The 18020-nt window shown below is 39.1% G+C and overlaps 1 protein-coding gene across 7 annotated transcripts; it reads left to right on the top strand.

Annotated features, from left to right (window-relative positions):
• The first annotated feature begins 93 nt into the window (after window positions 1-93).
• Pka-R1 (protein kinase, cAMP-dependent, regulatory subunit type 1) lies at window positions 94-17974 on the top strand. 7 transcript variants are annotated; one of them, XM_018005736.2, is made up of 5 exons: window positions 94-881; window positions 15154-15513; window positions 15579-15953; window positions 16023-16159; window positions 16647-17974. In XM_018005736.2, exons 1-5 carry the CDS (start codon window positions 708-710, stop codon window positions 16729-16731), a joined length of 1131 nt encoding a protein of 376 aa, XP_017861225.1. In that variant the 5' UTR covers window positions 94-707; the 3' UTR covers window positions 16732-17974. The 7 variants fall into 7 exon arrangements, with proteins under 7 accessions (XP_017861225.1, XP_017861224.1, XP_017861223.1 ...); XM_018005735.2 differs by having other exon boundaries at window positions 16020-16159; XM_018005734.2 differs by lacking the exon at window positions 94-881 and adding an exon at window positions 2873-3315.
• The last annotated feature ends 46 nt before the right edge of the window (window positions 17975-18020 follow it).

The raw sequence follows: 18020 nt of genomic DNA, 5'->3' as shown, positions 1-18020 counted from the left end.
TTGGAAGTTTTGTAAGTTTAAGCTGTGTCTGTGTTATCGATAGCACTGCCTGACATAAGTGTTTCGGTATTTTTGTTTAATCATCTGTTCACACTTGCCGCCCATCACTATATCACAAAAAAATCAACAACAACAACTGCAGTGGTTTACGTGCGTGAAAATTAGTTAAGTTTTTAAGACGAGACGAAAAAACAGTATTTTACTCACACGAAAACGCACAGATATTGTTATAAATGGTGCAACAAACGGCCAGGCAAACCCCAAACGGCAGCAACGAAACGCAGCGCTGTTAAACAACGTGAATTGCAAAAGTGAAAACAGTGCCAAAAGCAAAACGTAAAAGCAAAAAGGAAAAGGCTACATATTCACACATACGTATATAAACATATATGCATATGTACATATACTCAAGTGGTGCTCGCGTTGCACTCGACGCCCCTGTTCAATAAGTTATTTACTTGATATTTTTGTTGTAGTGTGTTGCAATTTCAACAGCTGCGGCAACAGCCGCTAGAAACCACAGCCAAACATACACCTACACACAGTCGCACACACCCTTCCATTCACACATACATTCGACGCAGGCAGAGCTATCTCTGTGCATATTGCGTATTGCAGAGTGAGAGAAGATAAACCACAACAACGATTCAGCTTCAACGTTTTACCTTCAGCTCACACACACAAGCACACGCACACACAGTCCACACATGTCTTACATGATGGCCAAAACTCTGGAGGAGCAAAGCCTGCGCGAATGCGAACATTATATACAATCGCATGGCATTCAGCGCGTCCTCAAAGACTGCATCGTCCAGCTCTGCGTCTGCCGACCGGACAATCCTGTCCAATTCCTGCGTAGCTATTTTCAAAAACTGGAACGGGTAAGATTTACCAATATATTACAAAATATAATTTATTAATTTGTTATTCTAATTTCTTACAACTGCATCGAGCTTTCCTGTGTTGTACTATACTCAGATGTCCTTTTGTTAGGATTCATTGGCGCTGTATTTTATGTTGCTTTCATCTTGTTGGACACTGTTAGTTGGATGTAGAATGAAGTCCCAGCGCTCAATGTCCTTTATTCTATGTGCTGTTTTGTTACGACAGTCTTCTAATATTTTCTAAAAGTTTAATCTCTAGTCTCTCTCAATCCCTTTAAGTCTATATATGAGAAAGTGTTTCATAAAGACCAAAGGTTATAAATCGAAAGAGATCAAAATTTATTATGTGGTCTCTTGACTTATGACGACTCGAGTCACGCCCTTTCAACCCTCTCTCTGTTTCTGCTTACCTCTCTACCATGTATCAAAGACTCGACTATCATGAACAGTTAACTAGTTTTCCAATAGAAGAGTAGGCTTTGAAAAGGCCAAAATTTCTCAAGCTATATCTAATACAAATTGAAGCCAGTTAAACTACAGCTATTATACAGTAAACAACGTAGAGAAATATTTCTAAAAATTTAACGTCCATTTTTGAGTTTCGGGTGTTGGAAATTAATAATTGGTTCGATTACGTTTTTCGATTTACAATGGATGATGTACCCGTATTACTGACATCTAGCCCCTATTACAATTTCTTGCGAGAATATTGGCTGGGCTGTGATGATCGAAGCATTTCACCACAGAAAATGATCTGCGATGCAGCTGCCACTTGGAGAAATCTACATCCAATCGAGCGGTTAATGTTCGAAGAGGTGAGGAGCGAACAAGCGAGTAGCATTGATCAATCCTTCACATAAATAATGAAAAATCACTCTGTATTCCGTTTCAAAGTCTAATTATATAGGCGCACGTCTAGCCGTTGATCTCTTATTGCCTGTGACTACCAAATATAAAAAGACTAGCAAGCAAGCAAAGTCTAAATTGAAGGCAAGAAAGCCTCAGCCAAGTACCGTCAGAAAATTCAAGTCGACGCATCCATCAAAGCGGCAAAGTGTCCAATCGAAGAAATCAAAACAAAACAAATGCCGTTCTACTTAGTCAATGGCTAGACTTAGCAAAACCAATTGTCATTTTACTGCCTCTTACTCAACTCTCATTGCTTTATAGATATTTTATTCATTTACCACCACACAATAAAATTGATCCCTTTTTAACGTAAAACTCGCCATCGCTATATTTATACGGAATAGCGTTAGCATAGACAAAAATAAATTGAATAGATCTAATTTTTGTATCTGAGGCAGTATTATGTAGTCGAAAACGCATGATTGTAACATATTAGTTTTTATGCTATCCCCCCATTAACGAAAACTGGGCTACTTCTGTTTCTTATCTACATATCAATAATTATTATATCGTAACTTTTGGCTGTCATTGTTCATCCCTAAAATTCGCCATTGTTAATCAATAAATCGCTTATTGGTCTATTTTGGGGTCAGCAGTGACCACAACATGGTCTAATTTAGAAAAAAAATAAATATATATAGGGAGTGGCATATGAGATGCTTCAATGGTTAATCATAGCTCCCGCCTTCGCTCTCCTCTTCGCTCTCGCTTTCGCTTCAATACATAAATAAACACTCACTGTGCCTGCATGTGTGTGTGCGTAGGTTGCGGCTTGCATTATTGCATTGGGCGTTGGAGAAGCTTAAAAGCTTCCAAATGGTTCCTGAAAATGGCTGCCTGGCAGAAAAGTTCTGACGCGAGTGCAGTTTTTGTTCGTACTATCACAATGCAGCGATAGCGGCACCTGTGGCCTACGCGCTCTCCCTCTCTCTTTTTCACTTTGCTTGCTGCTACACCCACCCGTTTCGCTCTCTACGAATGCCAGCCAGCCTGTCTACCTACCTGCCTGCTTTCCAGCCTGCCTGCTGCTTGCTTGTTGCCTGTTGAATGCCCGCGTCGGACTTCAGTTTGATAAACAACTTGGCGCCGTGCAGAAGCGCCCGTTGTGTGTGCGATTTCAGCCAACCTCGGCTATTGTCTATAACGGTATACCGTTACTTTGTGAATTTGAGTCTGTTGCGTCGTATCGCCCGCCATGGGCAATCAGCTGAGCGTAAACGGATTTCAGGATGCGGTTATTGATCGCTTCAAATCAGTGGCCCTCACCACAGACGAGAATGGCACAATGCGCATTCGTTCCTTCTCGGAGGTGGGCGTCAGATATGCTGCTGCCCAGCAGCATGGCAGTGGGAGCTTTAGTGGGCGCGGCGGTCGCATTTTGCGGGAGAGCAGCATTGATGGAGGCGTTGCTGTCTTCGATGTCATGCTACGCGATGACCATGAGCATCGCTTGAGTCTGGATGCAATGCATCGTGTGCGACATGTACGCACCTCCTGCACCACCATACCAGAGGAGGACATTGTGAGTCTTGCTTATACATACGATCGTAATTGCGAGCTATCTTATAGCAGCTCTACCCACACCTTTTAACTACCCACGCACTGCACTTGGTGCAGTTTATTGTTGTTGTTATTTCAAATGGTTGAAAAGCTTTTAAGCATAGCGAGCTGCTTGCTGTATTCCTCTCTCTCTCTCTCTCTCTCTCTCTCTCTCTCTCTCTCTCTCTCTAGATTGTTGAGCAAAAGCTTTGATTTGTTTGCTGGTGCTGTGTATGGGCGACGCAGGCGGCAAATAATAAACGTAATGACCAACAGTAGAGTCAAATGTCGAAGTTGAAATACCCTTGCAGCTATAGAAAATATAATTAAGTGCTATTTTAATACCATCTTAAAACTAAATTAAATTAAATCTAATTGGAGATTTAACTAATTTATAATAGTGAGTAGTCACTCGATATTAGTACGGCTTAAAAATACAGGAGTACACATTTAAGTATGTTTCCGATTTGCTCACATTTTTATGTTATGCGCCCACGCTCACACATCCAAAGCGCTAAATGTGCTCTTTTGTCTATCAGGAATATAAAATACACGCACTAACACTTGCATGCACACATATCATAATATATTCAAGTAGCTCAACTGGCAGCTACGGTCTCCTATGTTTACATTGCGTTCTCACTCACTCTCACTCTTCAAGCTCTGTGAGAGCGACTAAGCCTTACACAAACACTCACACACACATACGGATACGAGCATTAGCTCTCACTCACCCACGCACATTTGAGAGAACAGCTTTTTGCAAGTTTATGGCAATTTTGCATTTGAGAAAAAAAAATCAACTCTCGGCACGCAGCACAAAACGGAATCAAAATGCGAAGCCGCTGCCAAAGCTTTTGCCAGGCGCCCTTTTTGCTCGCTGTTGCTGCTGCTTGTTGTTGTTCAGGCTGATGCTGCTGCTACTGGTGCTTCTGTCGGCACCGCAGCTGCGTCACAGGTTTGTTGTTGTGTTCGTGTGTCTGTGTGCGAAAAGTTTTCGTTTTATTTTTTTTTTTTTGGCCACTTTCCTTGGGCTGTGCGTGTTGGTGAAGGTCATCATGTCGTCGTCGGTGCTGTTTACTGTTAGTCAGTTTGCAATCGTCGTGGCTGTCGCTGCTGTTAACTGTTAACTGTGCTGCGTGCTGAGTGCTTAGTGCGTGCGTTGTCTTAGCCAAACGCCATCTGCCGCCATCTTCTGTGCTGTTGCTACAGTTAGACTTCGCATATTGTTCGCTCATTGCTTGTGCTGCTGCCGTTCGCTACAGTCGCGTTGCGTGTACCGTTGATTGATTGTTGTTTATGACACGCCTCACACAATTGTCAACGATTCCAACACATCAAATTGAACAGTGAATGGCACTAAACCAACGACCGCAACAGTACCAGTTACAGTTTCAGTTACAGCTAACAACAACAACAACTAGAACTAGAACAACTTAGCCGACAGCTGTCATCGTCTTGTTTATATTCGCCGGTCCGTGATTAGTGCGGCCAATAAACAGTTAAGGCCAACTCTCTGAATTTGGTTGTTGTTGACCGTTATATTGACACAAGATAAAAGAAAGAGACGGCGACAGAGAGTGAGAAGGAAAAGGCAACAGCAAGAAGAAGCTCAACCCCTAAACCTCACAAAATGGTGGGTACAGTTAGCGTACTAAGTGTTGTGTGGCAAAACGGTAAATTTTATAAAATTATTTACCGTTAATGCGATTTTAAATGTGGTATCCTTACGGTAGAAATTGAATTTATTTTGTGCTTCTATTTTGAGCGAGCTTTATTTTGGTTTCCTTGGAGATTTTCTTCGTTCTTTCGATTGTCTTGCTAAAATGTGTTAATTTTATGCGAATTGCTCTCTATCACTTTGTCTCCTTTCATCCACTCCCCTCCTTTCTCTCTATTTGTCTTTCTTTGGCTGCCTTCCATGCATAACAAAATGTTTTTTCTTAAATATTGCTTACCCAGTGAGTTCCGATTTAGCGTGGATTAAGATTGTTGAAGAAGTTCTATGTAAATAGTGGATATATGTAAGGAGAAGGACTAAAGGTTATGGTGCAATCTGAATAAGTATCACTGTAAGCGTGTAAGCAGCGGATGTGACGACCTTTTATTTGGCCATCCATTAAGCGGCTTATAAGCGCCGTTAACAACCAAAACCAAAGCACCCAAATGGACGGAAATTCATGAATTATTTAGGCAATAACATTAAGCAGCACGCGTTGTAGTCCATGCGAAGCAACAGCTGAGAGACAGGCAGAGGATACTAAAAAAAAGAGACGCACCGTTGAGATGGCATGAAAGGCAAAGTTTGCTTGGCGGTTTTATACGGCGTATACGTAATGTGGCGTATGCTTACTGTGCGCTCCCTAAAGTGCTGTCGGCTCACAGCATAACTAATCTAGCATGCTAATTCGACTCTAGGGAAAGCCAGATAGGGAGCCAGCAGACACAATAAACTAGTCTGAAGCTAGCTCCAAACTGAACAATTAAACTTATTTAACCAAGTGAACTAACTACTCTTATTGTCTGATTAAAAAAGTTTAATTCGTATTCTGTACTATATTAAAGTAGGTATATTGGTGACGTCAGTTGAGCTGCTGCTGCTTCTGCTGCAGACAACTGTGACGATTACGCAGGACATTGACTGACCCAACAGTTAACAGGCGGCAGGCAAGCAGCCAGCATTGATATGGATACGTCTGTCTGTCTGTCTTTCTCTGCTGTGGCCCAAATTTGTGGCTACAACAAAAGCTTTTGTTTAGCAGGCGTAAAAAGGAGCCAGGCAGGTGGCGAGAGGGGGGACAGTTCAAATGAAAAGAGGAGGAAGAGAACTAGAGGGAGGCGGAGGTGTCAGGCAGCTGGCAACAAAAAGTTCACTGAATTGGAAATTTCGCTTAACAAAGCAGGAGCTGTTCGGTAAACGAGGCACAGCAGCAACTGCAGCATGCGGGCAGCTTACTAAATTTATACACTGAGAAAAATCAGAGAGCTGAATTTAATTAACAAGTTAAAAGGACAGAGAGAAAGAAAGCTAAAATTCTAATAAATCAATAAAAACAATTTGCTTAAATTTGTATACACTGAAAGAAACCAAAGAAAATTTACTAAAACTAAAGTTTAATTAATATTAGTGGGAAATTTGATCAGTATTAATTAATAGTATATAATCTTAAATTACTCTCAATTTGAGAAGTTATTTAGAAGTAGAAAAAGTTTTGTTTTCAGTGTACCCGCACAACGTTAAAGAGCTCACTACAGCGCAGAGGCAGAGGCAGGCAGTGTGCAAAATTTTAATTAATTCGATTATAAAACGCATTCACATACACACGCATGCCGACACACACACACACACAGACAGACTCTGTCTCACACAGGATACAGGCAGACAAAAAGCTTTTCCGTTCTTCTGGGCCAATTCTGAGTGCCCCAGCCTTCACACAGCACTGAAAAGGTAGCTGGCTAAAGTTTTTTTGCTTCGTGGTTTTGTGACCCACATTAAGCCCAATCTGGTGGGGCCAGGCGATTATTATTTAATTTTGGCTTTAAAAAGTTTCAGTTGAGTGAAAAAAAGTGGCGGCTGTCAAGAGGCGCGCAGAGATGCCCATTTACCCCAGACCAAACACAACTTGATCTTTGATTTGTAATTAATTACAGCAAATTACTTTTGCTTTTGCTAATTATAGAAGTACAATTTTCTTTGAAAAGAAAACAGATCCTACTTCAAGGTGCTTAGGCTTTGGCTTACAGAGCAGCCAAAGTAAATCCGAGAATTGTATGGAGGGGTCGAGTGTGACTCGTTTATATACACATATATATATATTTCTTGGCTTTACTTTTATTTATGAAGTAGCTAAATCATGTCTTGTTGCCTCCCTATCTCTCTCTTCCTAACTTTATTTGTCAAAATCTCTTTGCTCTTCTCTGATGTTGGTATCTGTTACCGTTCTCTCTCGCTCTCTCTATTTATGTCACTATCTCTCTCTCTCTCTCTCTCTCTCTCTTTCTGTCAGTATCTCTCGCTCGTTCTGTCACTATCTGTCTCTCTCTCTTTCTGTCACTATCTGTCTCTTTCTGTCTCTCTCTCTTTCGTCTTGGTCCTTAACTCATATTATCTTTCTCTCTTCTTTTCTTTCTCTTCGTCAATCTTTCTCTCAATCTCTTTCTATCTTTCTCTCTCCGTCTATCTATCCTTCTCTCACCTGTATATATATATCTCAGTGTCTCTTTCTTTATCTTCTATTAACCTTGTCTTTCTTCGTTTCTCCCACTTGCCTTTCTCTATGTCTCTTCCTCTTAATTAGAACTATCTATTCCATATCTCGATATTAATTTTGTTTTGCCCTTTGCTCAACGCTTGCATTCTGTGACATATTTCCCCTCTCTCTATCCCTCTATTAAGCCTTTATTCCCTCTCTCCCTCTGTCTCTCTTCTGCTCTTGGTTTGTCAAATGACGCACTTGGACATGACCTGTCCCATACTTGAGCCTATCACCTGACGTTCGGCCTACGGCAAGGTCTCTCTGCCTTAGATGGCGACGGACTATAACTGGGCAACCGGAGAATAAGAATACTTAAGCACACATTCGTTTTCCACTTTTATTCTTATCTGCCACGCCCACAACTGCCTGGCCCATCTGGAACTGCTGGTGCTGGTGGCTTGCCAACTGTTTTGCTTCGCATCGCATGTTTGTGGCACTTTTTCTCTCGTTCTGTTTCGTTCGCATTCGAGCTCGAGAAATATTTATTTTACATTGCTCATACGTCACGTGGTGCACGAACAAATCATAAAGTCAAAAAAAAAAAAAAAAAAAATACGCAATTATCATAAATCATAATTATATAATGTACACATGTGTATACACATCTGTACATGCATATGTACATATATATTCTATATTATGTTTTCATATTCACATGTTGGGCAAACAAATTTTTATGGGCATGCGAAATTATTAATTCCGCACAGGCCCAATATTTTGATTGTGGTTCGAGTTTGGATTTGAGTTTGTAATTATTATTGTATTGTTATTTTCTTTGTTGCTGTTGTTGTTGTTGTCCGTCTTGTTTCCTTCATTTATTTTTAATGTGGGCTTAGCTTAGGCAAATACTCGTAAGTCGCCCACGATTCTCAATCGCTTAGGCCTTGTCTTTTTCTGTCCCGATGTTGCTCTCCCTCTCTCTCTTTCTCTCTCTCCTTTGCTCTATCTCAAATTGATTTGTGTTACCTTTTTCCATTTACATTTGCCGCAAGTGTATGGCTGTGTATTGAACTTGACTGACTATTAGATACTCTGTAGATAGTGCTGAGTCTAATATATTATGGAATTATATGTAAGTTATTTATTTGTGTTTATATTTTATTAGAAATTAATTATTTATTACGAACTAGAGTATGCATTATCTTCTGCTGTCTGTCGGCGTAGTATACCCAGTTTGTGTGCTTCTCTCCATGCATACAGGGTGTTAAAACAACTGACGAGTGGCCAAAGCCGCAAGACCTCAGCGGGCGCCGCACGCTGCCCCGCCCCGCTCCGGCCATCTGTCGGTCTTTCATATGAAGCTCCTCAACAAACAATTTCTTGGCTACACTTGGTGGCCATCATTTGTTGTTGTTGTTGTTGTTGCTGCTGTTGGTTTATTAATGCTTCGCTCATTTTTAGTTGTTGAGCATGTGTTATTTTCGTTTTTAGATTTTTGCGGGGCGAAACAGAAAATTCGTTTGTTGTTGTTGCCGTTGCCGCTACACTGCACGAAATTCATTGATTGAATTCATTGATCGGCGATTTTTAATTGCCTTGAATTGCTGCTCTCAAATTGTGGCAAATTGTAGGCAAAAGAGTTGACATTGGATTGTTTTTTTTTTTTTTTTTTTTTTCTATTTAGCATTCGTTCTGCTTGTTTTGAGCAGTGTATATAGGCGCTCGCACACGAACCAACTAATCTTTTATTTTACGCTGTTTTGTAGAGTTAAGAGAGGGGATATTAGTTGTTATTTGTAAATAATTTATATAGACTTTATGCATATTAAGGATTTTTGAGATGTCATGGTTATAGTCTTAGATCCGGAAAGCAATGAGTATAACTCTATAGTGTACTATTTATGCCAATCAAATTCTATCATTAGGCATTGCAATCAAGTATACTAAAACCGTAGATCTTCCCTTTATTCAAATGAAATTCAGACCTAAGTTCAGTTGCGATTGATAGTCCTAAATAACTGTTTTAAGCTATTGATATAGCAGTTGCAGAGCAACTTGTAATCACGCAAGTTTGACAGCCACTGTGAAGTACTTCACACACATTTAGTCCATGCCCAGTACAGAGTATCTCACAGTCGTTCAGTTTGCTTTCACTTTCTTTTGTGCTGTCTCTCGGATATCTCAGACCACAAACATTTCGTTCGTTCGTTTCGGTTTTCTTTCGTTTGCCCACTGTACTTAACGGTAATCAACATGCACAAGAGCTCTGCGACCGAAGCCTGATGTTGGCGTTTGCTGCTGACGTCGCAACGTCGTCGTCGTCGTCGTCGACGTCGGCATCAACTGCGCTGCCATCAAAGCTGAAAGCGAATTCGAATTCAGTTTTTAGTTTTTAGTTTTCAGTTTGTGTCGCGCCTCCGTTTTGTAAATAACGCGAAAAGAAAAAGACGACAAAGTTTTCTACGGAAAGAAAAGCGGGTATATACACGCACACACACACACACACTCACATACGTACACCTACACAGTTTCGACCCGTGATAGTGATTGTGCCTCTGCAATTGGATTAATTAAACAATTATAAATGGCACAACAAGCGAAATCACAAAAATATATTATTAAATAAAAAAAGGGGATATACATTCAATTGAAATAAAGTTGTAGATAGAATTATGAAAGGCTAAAATTAAATAAGAATTAAAATTAAAAATTTACTGAGCTGTTAAAAGCGTGACGCATCCTCAAATAAATATAGAAAATATAGAAAATCTGCACACTATATAGGGGTATATGTACATATGTATATATTTATATATGCTAGAAAATGTATATTATATATTTATATATATTTATGGTTAAATATGTATTTTTAGCTATATTTTTATAGAATTCGCAATAAATTTTTTTTTGAGTATATGCTAATAGAAATTCTTTTAATAACCAGAGCATATTATATTCATTCATATATGTGTATATAATTATATGCACATATATGCAGCCTGAGTAGTCGCATATATATATTAAAACTTACTTTGTCTTTTATTTTAACATGAAATGATTTCAAAAACAGAAAAAGTTTTAAACATTTTTATAGTCTATTTATATTAGTTTTTTAATTTTGTATGCCATTAATTTTATTATTTCCAATATTTTCATATACGAAAAAAAAGCTTTTCTCTATAAAATATTTTTATATGATATTTTTGCTCCATAATTTTGTCATATATTTTGAGATATTCGCCTGAGCAAATAAATAATTTTTTTTCTTTTTGGTTTTTTTTTTTTTTTGTATATTTATTTTTATAAAACTTTGACATTGGATTTGTCATTGCTGTTTCGTAGTTGTTGTTGTTGTTGCATTTGTTGTTGTAGCATTTGTTTTTGTCATACGTTACGTATACGTAATATTGTACTCATATTTTTGTTTTACTCTCGCTATGTTGTGCCATGTTTAAATAAGTAAAGCTCGTGAAAATTGCACGCACACATACATGCATAAAAGGAAAATTGTGCTCAGCGACAAAATCTCACGAAATATATAGATATATGTCTGTATATTATATACATATCTATATAACATAAGAATGAGAAAACCTACAAAAAATTGAAGTCTAAAGTGGAATTTTTGTTGTTTGTTTGTCGCGTCGCGTTTTCAACTGTTTTGTTTGTTTTTTATTTTGTCTGCAGTTGATTGTTGTAGTCTGTGTCCATATACAGTCTTTGTTGCAATTACACACACACACGCACACACTGCACACAGAGGGAGGGAGAGAGAGGGAGAGAATTCTATAGCGGCTAAAATTATGTCAAAGGTTTGCTATCTGCCTCTCGCTGTTTTTTTAGCATAAGCCCGCCCAGCTGCTTGCAATTCTTTTATTGAATAAGCATTCATAAAAATTGCACACACACACACACACACATACATACACACACATATATATGCATTTGGCTTGCCTTTTGCTCCTCGCATTTATCCAATAAATTCTGAATTCTGTAAAGCGAAATAGTCACGAATTTTGCTTGTTTGTGTTGTTGTTGTTGTAATTATCGCCTCGTTGAAATGTAACTCTTATGGCACATTGGCACTGATTCATATAATACACGGCAAGAAAAAACGTGCTAACATGCGCACAAAAATCAATTTACTCTAGCATCCAAAAATATTTAGAGAAATTCATTTGATTTGGCAATTATCTAAATGAGTTTATCTAAAGACTTTGGTATTATATTTATGCTTGGCTATAAAAATATATATGCATCGATACTTTTTATGAAATAGCAGATTTTTATGGATTTTATAGAAATTTCTGTATTTATAGCATTTGATATTTTACGATATTTTTTGTTGAAATGCGCAGATCGAAAGCTCATTAGGTTTTACTCTTTACGATAAACCAAATGACAATTTAGTTACCTATATATATAATATATAGCATTCATAGGAATTTTATGCGTATTTCCGTTTTGATTTTCGAATACGTTTTTTTTGATTCACCATTTTATATTTTGAGGTTCTTCAAGGTAATTTTCTATCGAGGTATTTTAGGCATTTGCCAAGATTTTTCCAATCCAATTATTATTTTTGGTCTTCTTCATTGCATTTTACCTCTTGTCAATCTGAATCGAGTGCTGCTGCAATTGCAGCTTGGAAAACGAGTTTCAATTCACAATCTGGCTGGCAAGTTTACAATCAGCTTTTAATCAGCTGAACAAATGTTGCCGTGGGTTTGAGTTTGTTTTCACGATGACAAGACGACGTATTGATAAGATGTTTGTACTTTTATTTGTTTTTGGTGTTGGAGACGTTTGTCAAGATTACGCCCACTCTATGAAACGCAAACACACACACACCCACATACACACACATATACGATTGTAATTTAGTTTTGCGTCAGTAACTCAATTTGCAATGCGAAATCGATTTCCGCTTAAATTGTCGCCAAAAGCTGACACAGCGCAAATGGAAAATGCAGAAAATGACGATAGTTGTAAAGTGGAAGGGGTAGACGACAGACAGAGAGACAGAGAGAGAGAGAGAGTAAGTGAATGAGAGAGTTAAAGTGGTTGGGCAGTAAAGCTTCGTGGCCAGGGTCTAGAGCCAAGGCCAGGTCCAGGGACAGGGCCAGTGCCAGTGCCAGGGCTAGTTGGCTGGGCGCCGACTCCGCTGCTGCACAAAAGGTCAGGGTCAAATGTGCCATCAACAAAGTTGCACTCTGCCAGAGGGAGAGGCCAACACCGAGAGAGAGAGAGAGAGAGAGAGAAGGAGATAACGAGAGAGTGAGCGTGTGGGAAGCTCATGTCAACAGGCGACTTTGACTTGTCAGCTTTGCGGCCGGGGCGCCGCCTTTTACGGCTGCTGCTGTTAATGTTGCCTCATTTTGTGGCATTTGTATGCGCGGCATTTGCGTTGATTGATTTATTCGCCTGCTGCGTTGTGACATCGCATATCAACTGGCAAGCTTCCCAAGAGCTTCGCTTATACGCACACTCGACACACACACACAAACACATGTACAATACCTCAAGGGGTATATTCATTCATTTAATCATATACCTGGCACTTGGCATTTACATATACACATACATTCAGGTGTGAGTATCGACTGCTAAAGATGTTAGGTTAGAGGTTAGCTAAGTGCCTTGCAATTATAGTCTATTAGCAACTTGTCTGATAGCTCGACCTTTGTTACACACACATGCATACATACTTGTGTCAGATCTCTAGAAACTTGAGAGGCTGCTTTACAAACTTTCTTACAGTTTGACAAGCACTGCTTGGGGCTTAAAATTCAAGCCATATTTCTTACATTTTAGTAACTATGCTAAAGTCTCGTAAGACTTTCATTGCCTGAACTCCACTTAACTGTAAAGGCAGCCACAGTATTGTGCAGTCGAGCATACCCGTTGAGCACATTTACAATCGCTTTTACTATTGGCCTAGAATAACATCCTTATCAGCGGCATTCCATGATCATCTAACAAATTGCTGCGAGTTGCTGCTCAATCGCATTTTCTGTTTACCCCGCAAATCAATTCGATTTGGTTTTTTTTGGTTTTTTTTATTTTAACGTGATTCTTCAAACGCTTTTGTTTAGATAATTAAAAGTTTATGGATTCCGTCCATTTCGTATTTGCTTTGCCGGTTGTTTATTGACAGCGTATCTCGAGTTGTTTATTTGCAGTAGATTGCTGGGGATAGGATGTTTTGTAGAATACCATAAACTGTTATAAGCGATTTGTAATGAGACTGAATAGACGCTAAATGTCTTATCTAGCTGTAAGGCGCCATTATACTTAGTGATAATCACTCTATTATAGCTAGTTTGTAGTTAATTACTATAAATTCTGCTGTTATACAAGTGTTATATCGCTTGTATTTTGCCCATAACTGTTATATATCTGTTATACACTCGTGTTTCAACTGTTGAACTTATTTTGTAACTGCTGTACTCATTAATACAAGGCTTTAAAGAGAATGTTTAAATTTGATACTGTTATACAGTCATAATATAGCTAATACGTCATTTGCCACTTATTCATTTGTCTGCTATACTGTCTCAAATACCTTTTACAAGTCTGTTAAAATGTCACCTTCAAGTAAAAAGCTGTTATACATGACTAATCTAGGCTTAATTGAAAGTAGACAAATTAGCTAGTAATACATGTGAAGTCTACGAGTCTACCTAATCTAAACTTATGTTATCATCCGTATGACAAAAATGCACTCAGCACTGTTATACAGCATATGCAATTACTTAGCGGCACAAACTGCAATATGGCAATTTATGTTATACACAGTCAATTAACAGTCATTCGCCCTTTGACACAAAGTAGAGCAACTATTGCTCTCTCTCTCGCTCTCGCGGCACTTAAATGCAACTTAATCTGCGCGCTGTGCATTCGGTTGACGTCAGCCGCTGCCAGCAGTTATTAAAAGCTGCCGAGATGAACATCAGTTGTTTTTGCTTTTATCCCGAATGCAATGTACGAATGCAATTTGCTAGCTGCATCAGCAGCAGCAGCCGAGCGGGGTGGTAGAGGCGTTGAGCAAGCTGCTGCGTGATTTGTTCCATTTGTCGCAAGCGAACTTTGAGCTACCAAAAATAGATAAACGAGCAGCTGGAATCGGGACTGGGGCGACGCTGCTGAAGCTTTGCTGCTCGCCCACATCAAACTGACTTTTGACATATAGCAGCAAAAGTCGGCAAACACACCACCCCCCCGCCCACTAAGTGACGCAAATAGCTGGAGTTGCAGCAGCTGCTGTAATACGATTCCTGTGGGCGGCATGAAGTGTAAAATGGCTGAATTTACCTAGTTTCAATGTCATATATTGCTTAAGGTCGTTGTAGTTGAACTGTTATACTGTTATACGAAATCATACTGTCTTTTGTATACAGCGAAACGATAGGGCTATTTGATAAATTATCCAATTATATTACATTCTCTTGCATAAACTGTTATACACTTTAGTACAATCTTATCTGATGTGGTATACATTGTTATACTGTTTACAAACTGCCGCCAAAGCTAAAAAGTTGTCCATATAAATAGAACACTGCCTCACCAAAGCTGTTATACTGTCAAACTGTTATAATGATGCAATTTCATTCAATTTGTTGCAGGAACAAGTCAAACTGGATGCCAGCAAACAGGTGATCAGCCCAGACGATTGTGAGGATCTCAGTCCAATGCCACAAACAGCTGCACCGCCCGTTCGCCGGCGCGGCGGCATCTCCGCCGAGCCGGTGACCGAAGAGGACGCCACCAACTATGTTAAAAAAGTCGTACCCAAGGATTACAAGACAATGAATGCCCTGTCCAAGGCCATAGCCAAAAATGTGCTCTTCGCCCATTTGGATGAGAGCGAACGCTCCGACATATTCGATGCCATGTTCCCGGTGAACCATACGGCTGGCGAGAATATCATACAGCAGGGCGACGAGGGCGACAATTTCTATGTCATCGATGTGGGCGAGGTGGAGGTGAGTAGCCATGACAATGCGAGAGGGGGAGAGAGCGAGTATTTACTGTTATACTTGTATTTTAGGTCTTTGTGAACTCTGAACTGGTGACCACCATCAGCGAGGGCGGCAGCTTCGGTGAGCTGGCTCTCATCTATGGCACACCACGTGCCGCCACGGTGCGCGCCAAGACCGATGTCAAGCTGTGGGGCATCGATCGCGATAGCTATAGACGCATCCTGATGGGCTCAACCATACGCAAGCGTAAGATGTACGAGGAGTTCCTGTCGCGTGTCTCCATACTGGAGAGCCTGGACAAGTGGGAGCGGCTCACCGTTGCCGATTCCCTGGAGACGTGCTCCTTTGAGGACGGCGAAACGATTGTCAAACAGGGCGCAGCCGGCGACGACTTCTACATCATACTCGAGGGCTGTGCCGTTGTCCTGCAACAGCGCTCCGAGGTGAGTGTCCTGCGGGCATAGCCCAGACACAAATTGATGGCATACTAATCCATTGTTTCATTCTAGCAGGGCGAGGAGCCCGCCGAGGTGGGTCGCCTGGGCTCCAGCGATTACTTTGGCGAGATTGCCCTGCTCCTGGACCGGCCACGCGCAGCAACTGTTGTCGCTCGCGGCCCGCTCAAATGTGTCAAGCTGGACAGAGCGAGGTAAACAGTGGTTGATTGATTGCTAGATAATTGATTAATGTAGAGTCCAAAATGTAAAATTGCTATTAGACGTCATGTAGTTTAGTGCTTCATTTTAAATTATAAATATTTGTAGTCTAGTCTGTCATGATTGATAATTGATGACTGCCCGAAGGCTATTAAAGCTAGGAGACTAAACTGTTATAATTATTTGCAGTGACTGATTGACTCACTAATGTTTAATGCACATTAATTGCTTAAATTTCTGTACTCAGTCAGAATTATAATTATATACAGTGTAGCATTATTGCCCTCCAATGAAGATTTTGATTTAATATGTATATTAATACGAAGTAACTATGTGGTATATGAGAAGTATTTGATGTGGTCGGTAGTAGAAAAATAGATACGAAGAACTTTAAGTTGGTTATGTCAAGAGCCATGTTTATACATACATATATAAGCAATCCAACTAATATAAACTAAACACTTTCACTTTTCTTTTTAGATTTGAACGCGTTTTGGGACCCTGTGCGGATATTCTGAAGCGCAACATAACGCAGTATAACAGTTTCGTTTCACTGTCCGTCTAAGCCGGTCCAGCATCAACAACAACAAACATACTACATCAACAACAACAACAACGCAGCTCGCATGCCAACAACAACAAACAAATCGCTCAGCATAAAAAAAAAAAACAAAAAATATTTTTAAATTAAAAAAAAAAAAACGAAACTGAAAATGTTTAAAAGAAATACCCATGTAAAGCCCTATACTAAAAACAAAAACAAAGAAAACCAAGAGAGAAGATATGCAGATTGAGTTGAGCTCAGCTGTGTAGAGAGGAAGAGAAGGAGAGAGAGAGAGAGAGAGCGGCGTAGGGGTTGCAGGGGGAGTAATCTGGGGGTGGGGGTTGGGGCTACAAATATGTTAAATTACGTATATGAATTCTGTATGTTGTGCAATGAACAGTTACATATGTATTTGTGTAATGTGTGTGTTAATTTTTTGGTGTACACAAGTTGCGGCATGTTCCCCAGCAACAACAACTACAACAACAAACCTAAACAAAGTAAAACCTTCCACAACTCGTCGCACTGAGCTGTTCAAAACTTAAAAAGAAAACTGATAAACCAAAAAGGAAAAAAAAAACAAACAACAAATATATAGAAATGCATTTCATATAACACTTTTTCTACGAGTACTGGTTGACATACATATATGTATAAATATATATATATATTTCTTAATAGCGGAACATGCTGCCAGAAAAAAAAAAAACAATCTCATTAAAAATAATCATTGGAGATCTGAATGTTTTTTACAATAAAAAAAATACAATTACAAATTTATAACAAAAAATAAAAGAAAAACATATTATATACAAAAGCTCTACCACACATACACACACACACACCCGCATACTGAGTAAAACCTATACAAAAATTATAGTTTAAACTCAAATATTATTCTATATAATTTATTTTGATTTGTTGCACAAAAGCCGAATTGTTCATAATATTAGTAAATTATTGTTTTAATATTGAAAAAAAAAAAAAAAATGAAGTCAAAAAAAAAAAAAAAAAAACAATTTAAAATAATCACATATTTTTTAATTCATTAAATTGAAATTTCGTGTTTTGTTTAGCTTATGTGAACTATGTTATACACACACATATTTACATTCATTTCAAACTGTTATACTCTGTTATAAATGCGCCGCATAACCAAATGGCATTTTTTCTAACAACTGCCACCAACAAAAAAAAAGTAAACAAAAAAATAATAACAAAAACTCAAGGAAAACACAAGAAATTGTAAACTTAAAAAAAAGTATGAAAGAATCATACAGCGCTTGCGTGTGTGTGTGTTCTTGTGCGTC

This window comes from Drosophila arizonae, chromosome 4 (genome assembly GCF_054131065.1).
Source record: "Drosophila arizonae isolate 15081-1271.41 chromosome 4, UAZ_ARI_1.0, whole genome shotgun sequence".
Lineage (NCBI taxonomy): Eukaryota > Metazoa > Arthropoda > Insecta > Diptera > Drosophilidae > Drosophila > Drosophila arizonae.
This window is presented reverse-complemented; position numbering and strand designations above follow the sequence as displayed.

Coding starts and splice junctions, on each gene's coding strand:
- Pka-R1 (XM_018005733.2), top strand. CDS start 2,989: ATGGGCAATCAGCTGAGCGTAAACGGATTTCAGGATGCGGTTATTGAT. Junction 15,514..15,578: donor TCGATGTGGGCGAGGTGGAG/GTGAGTAGCCAT, acceptor CTTGTATTTTAG/GTCTTTGTGAACTCTGAACT. Junction 15,954..16,019: donor TCCTGCAACAGCGCTCCGAG/GTGAGTGTCCTG, acceptor GTTTCATTCTAG/CAGGGCGAGGAGCCCGCCGA.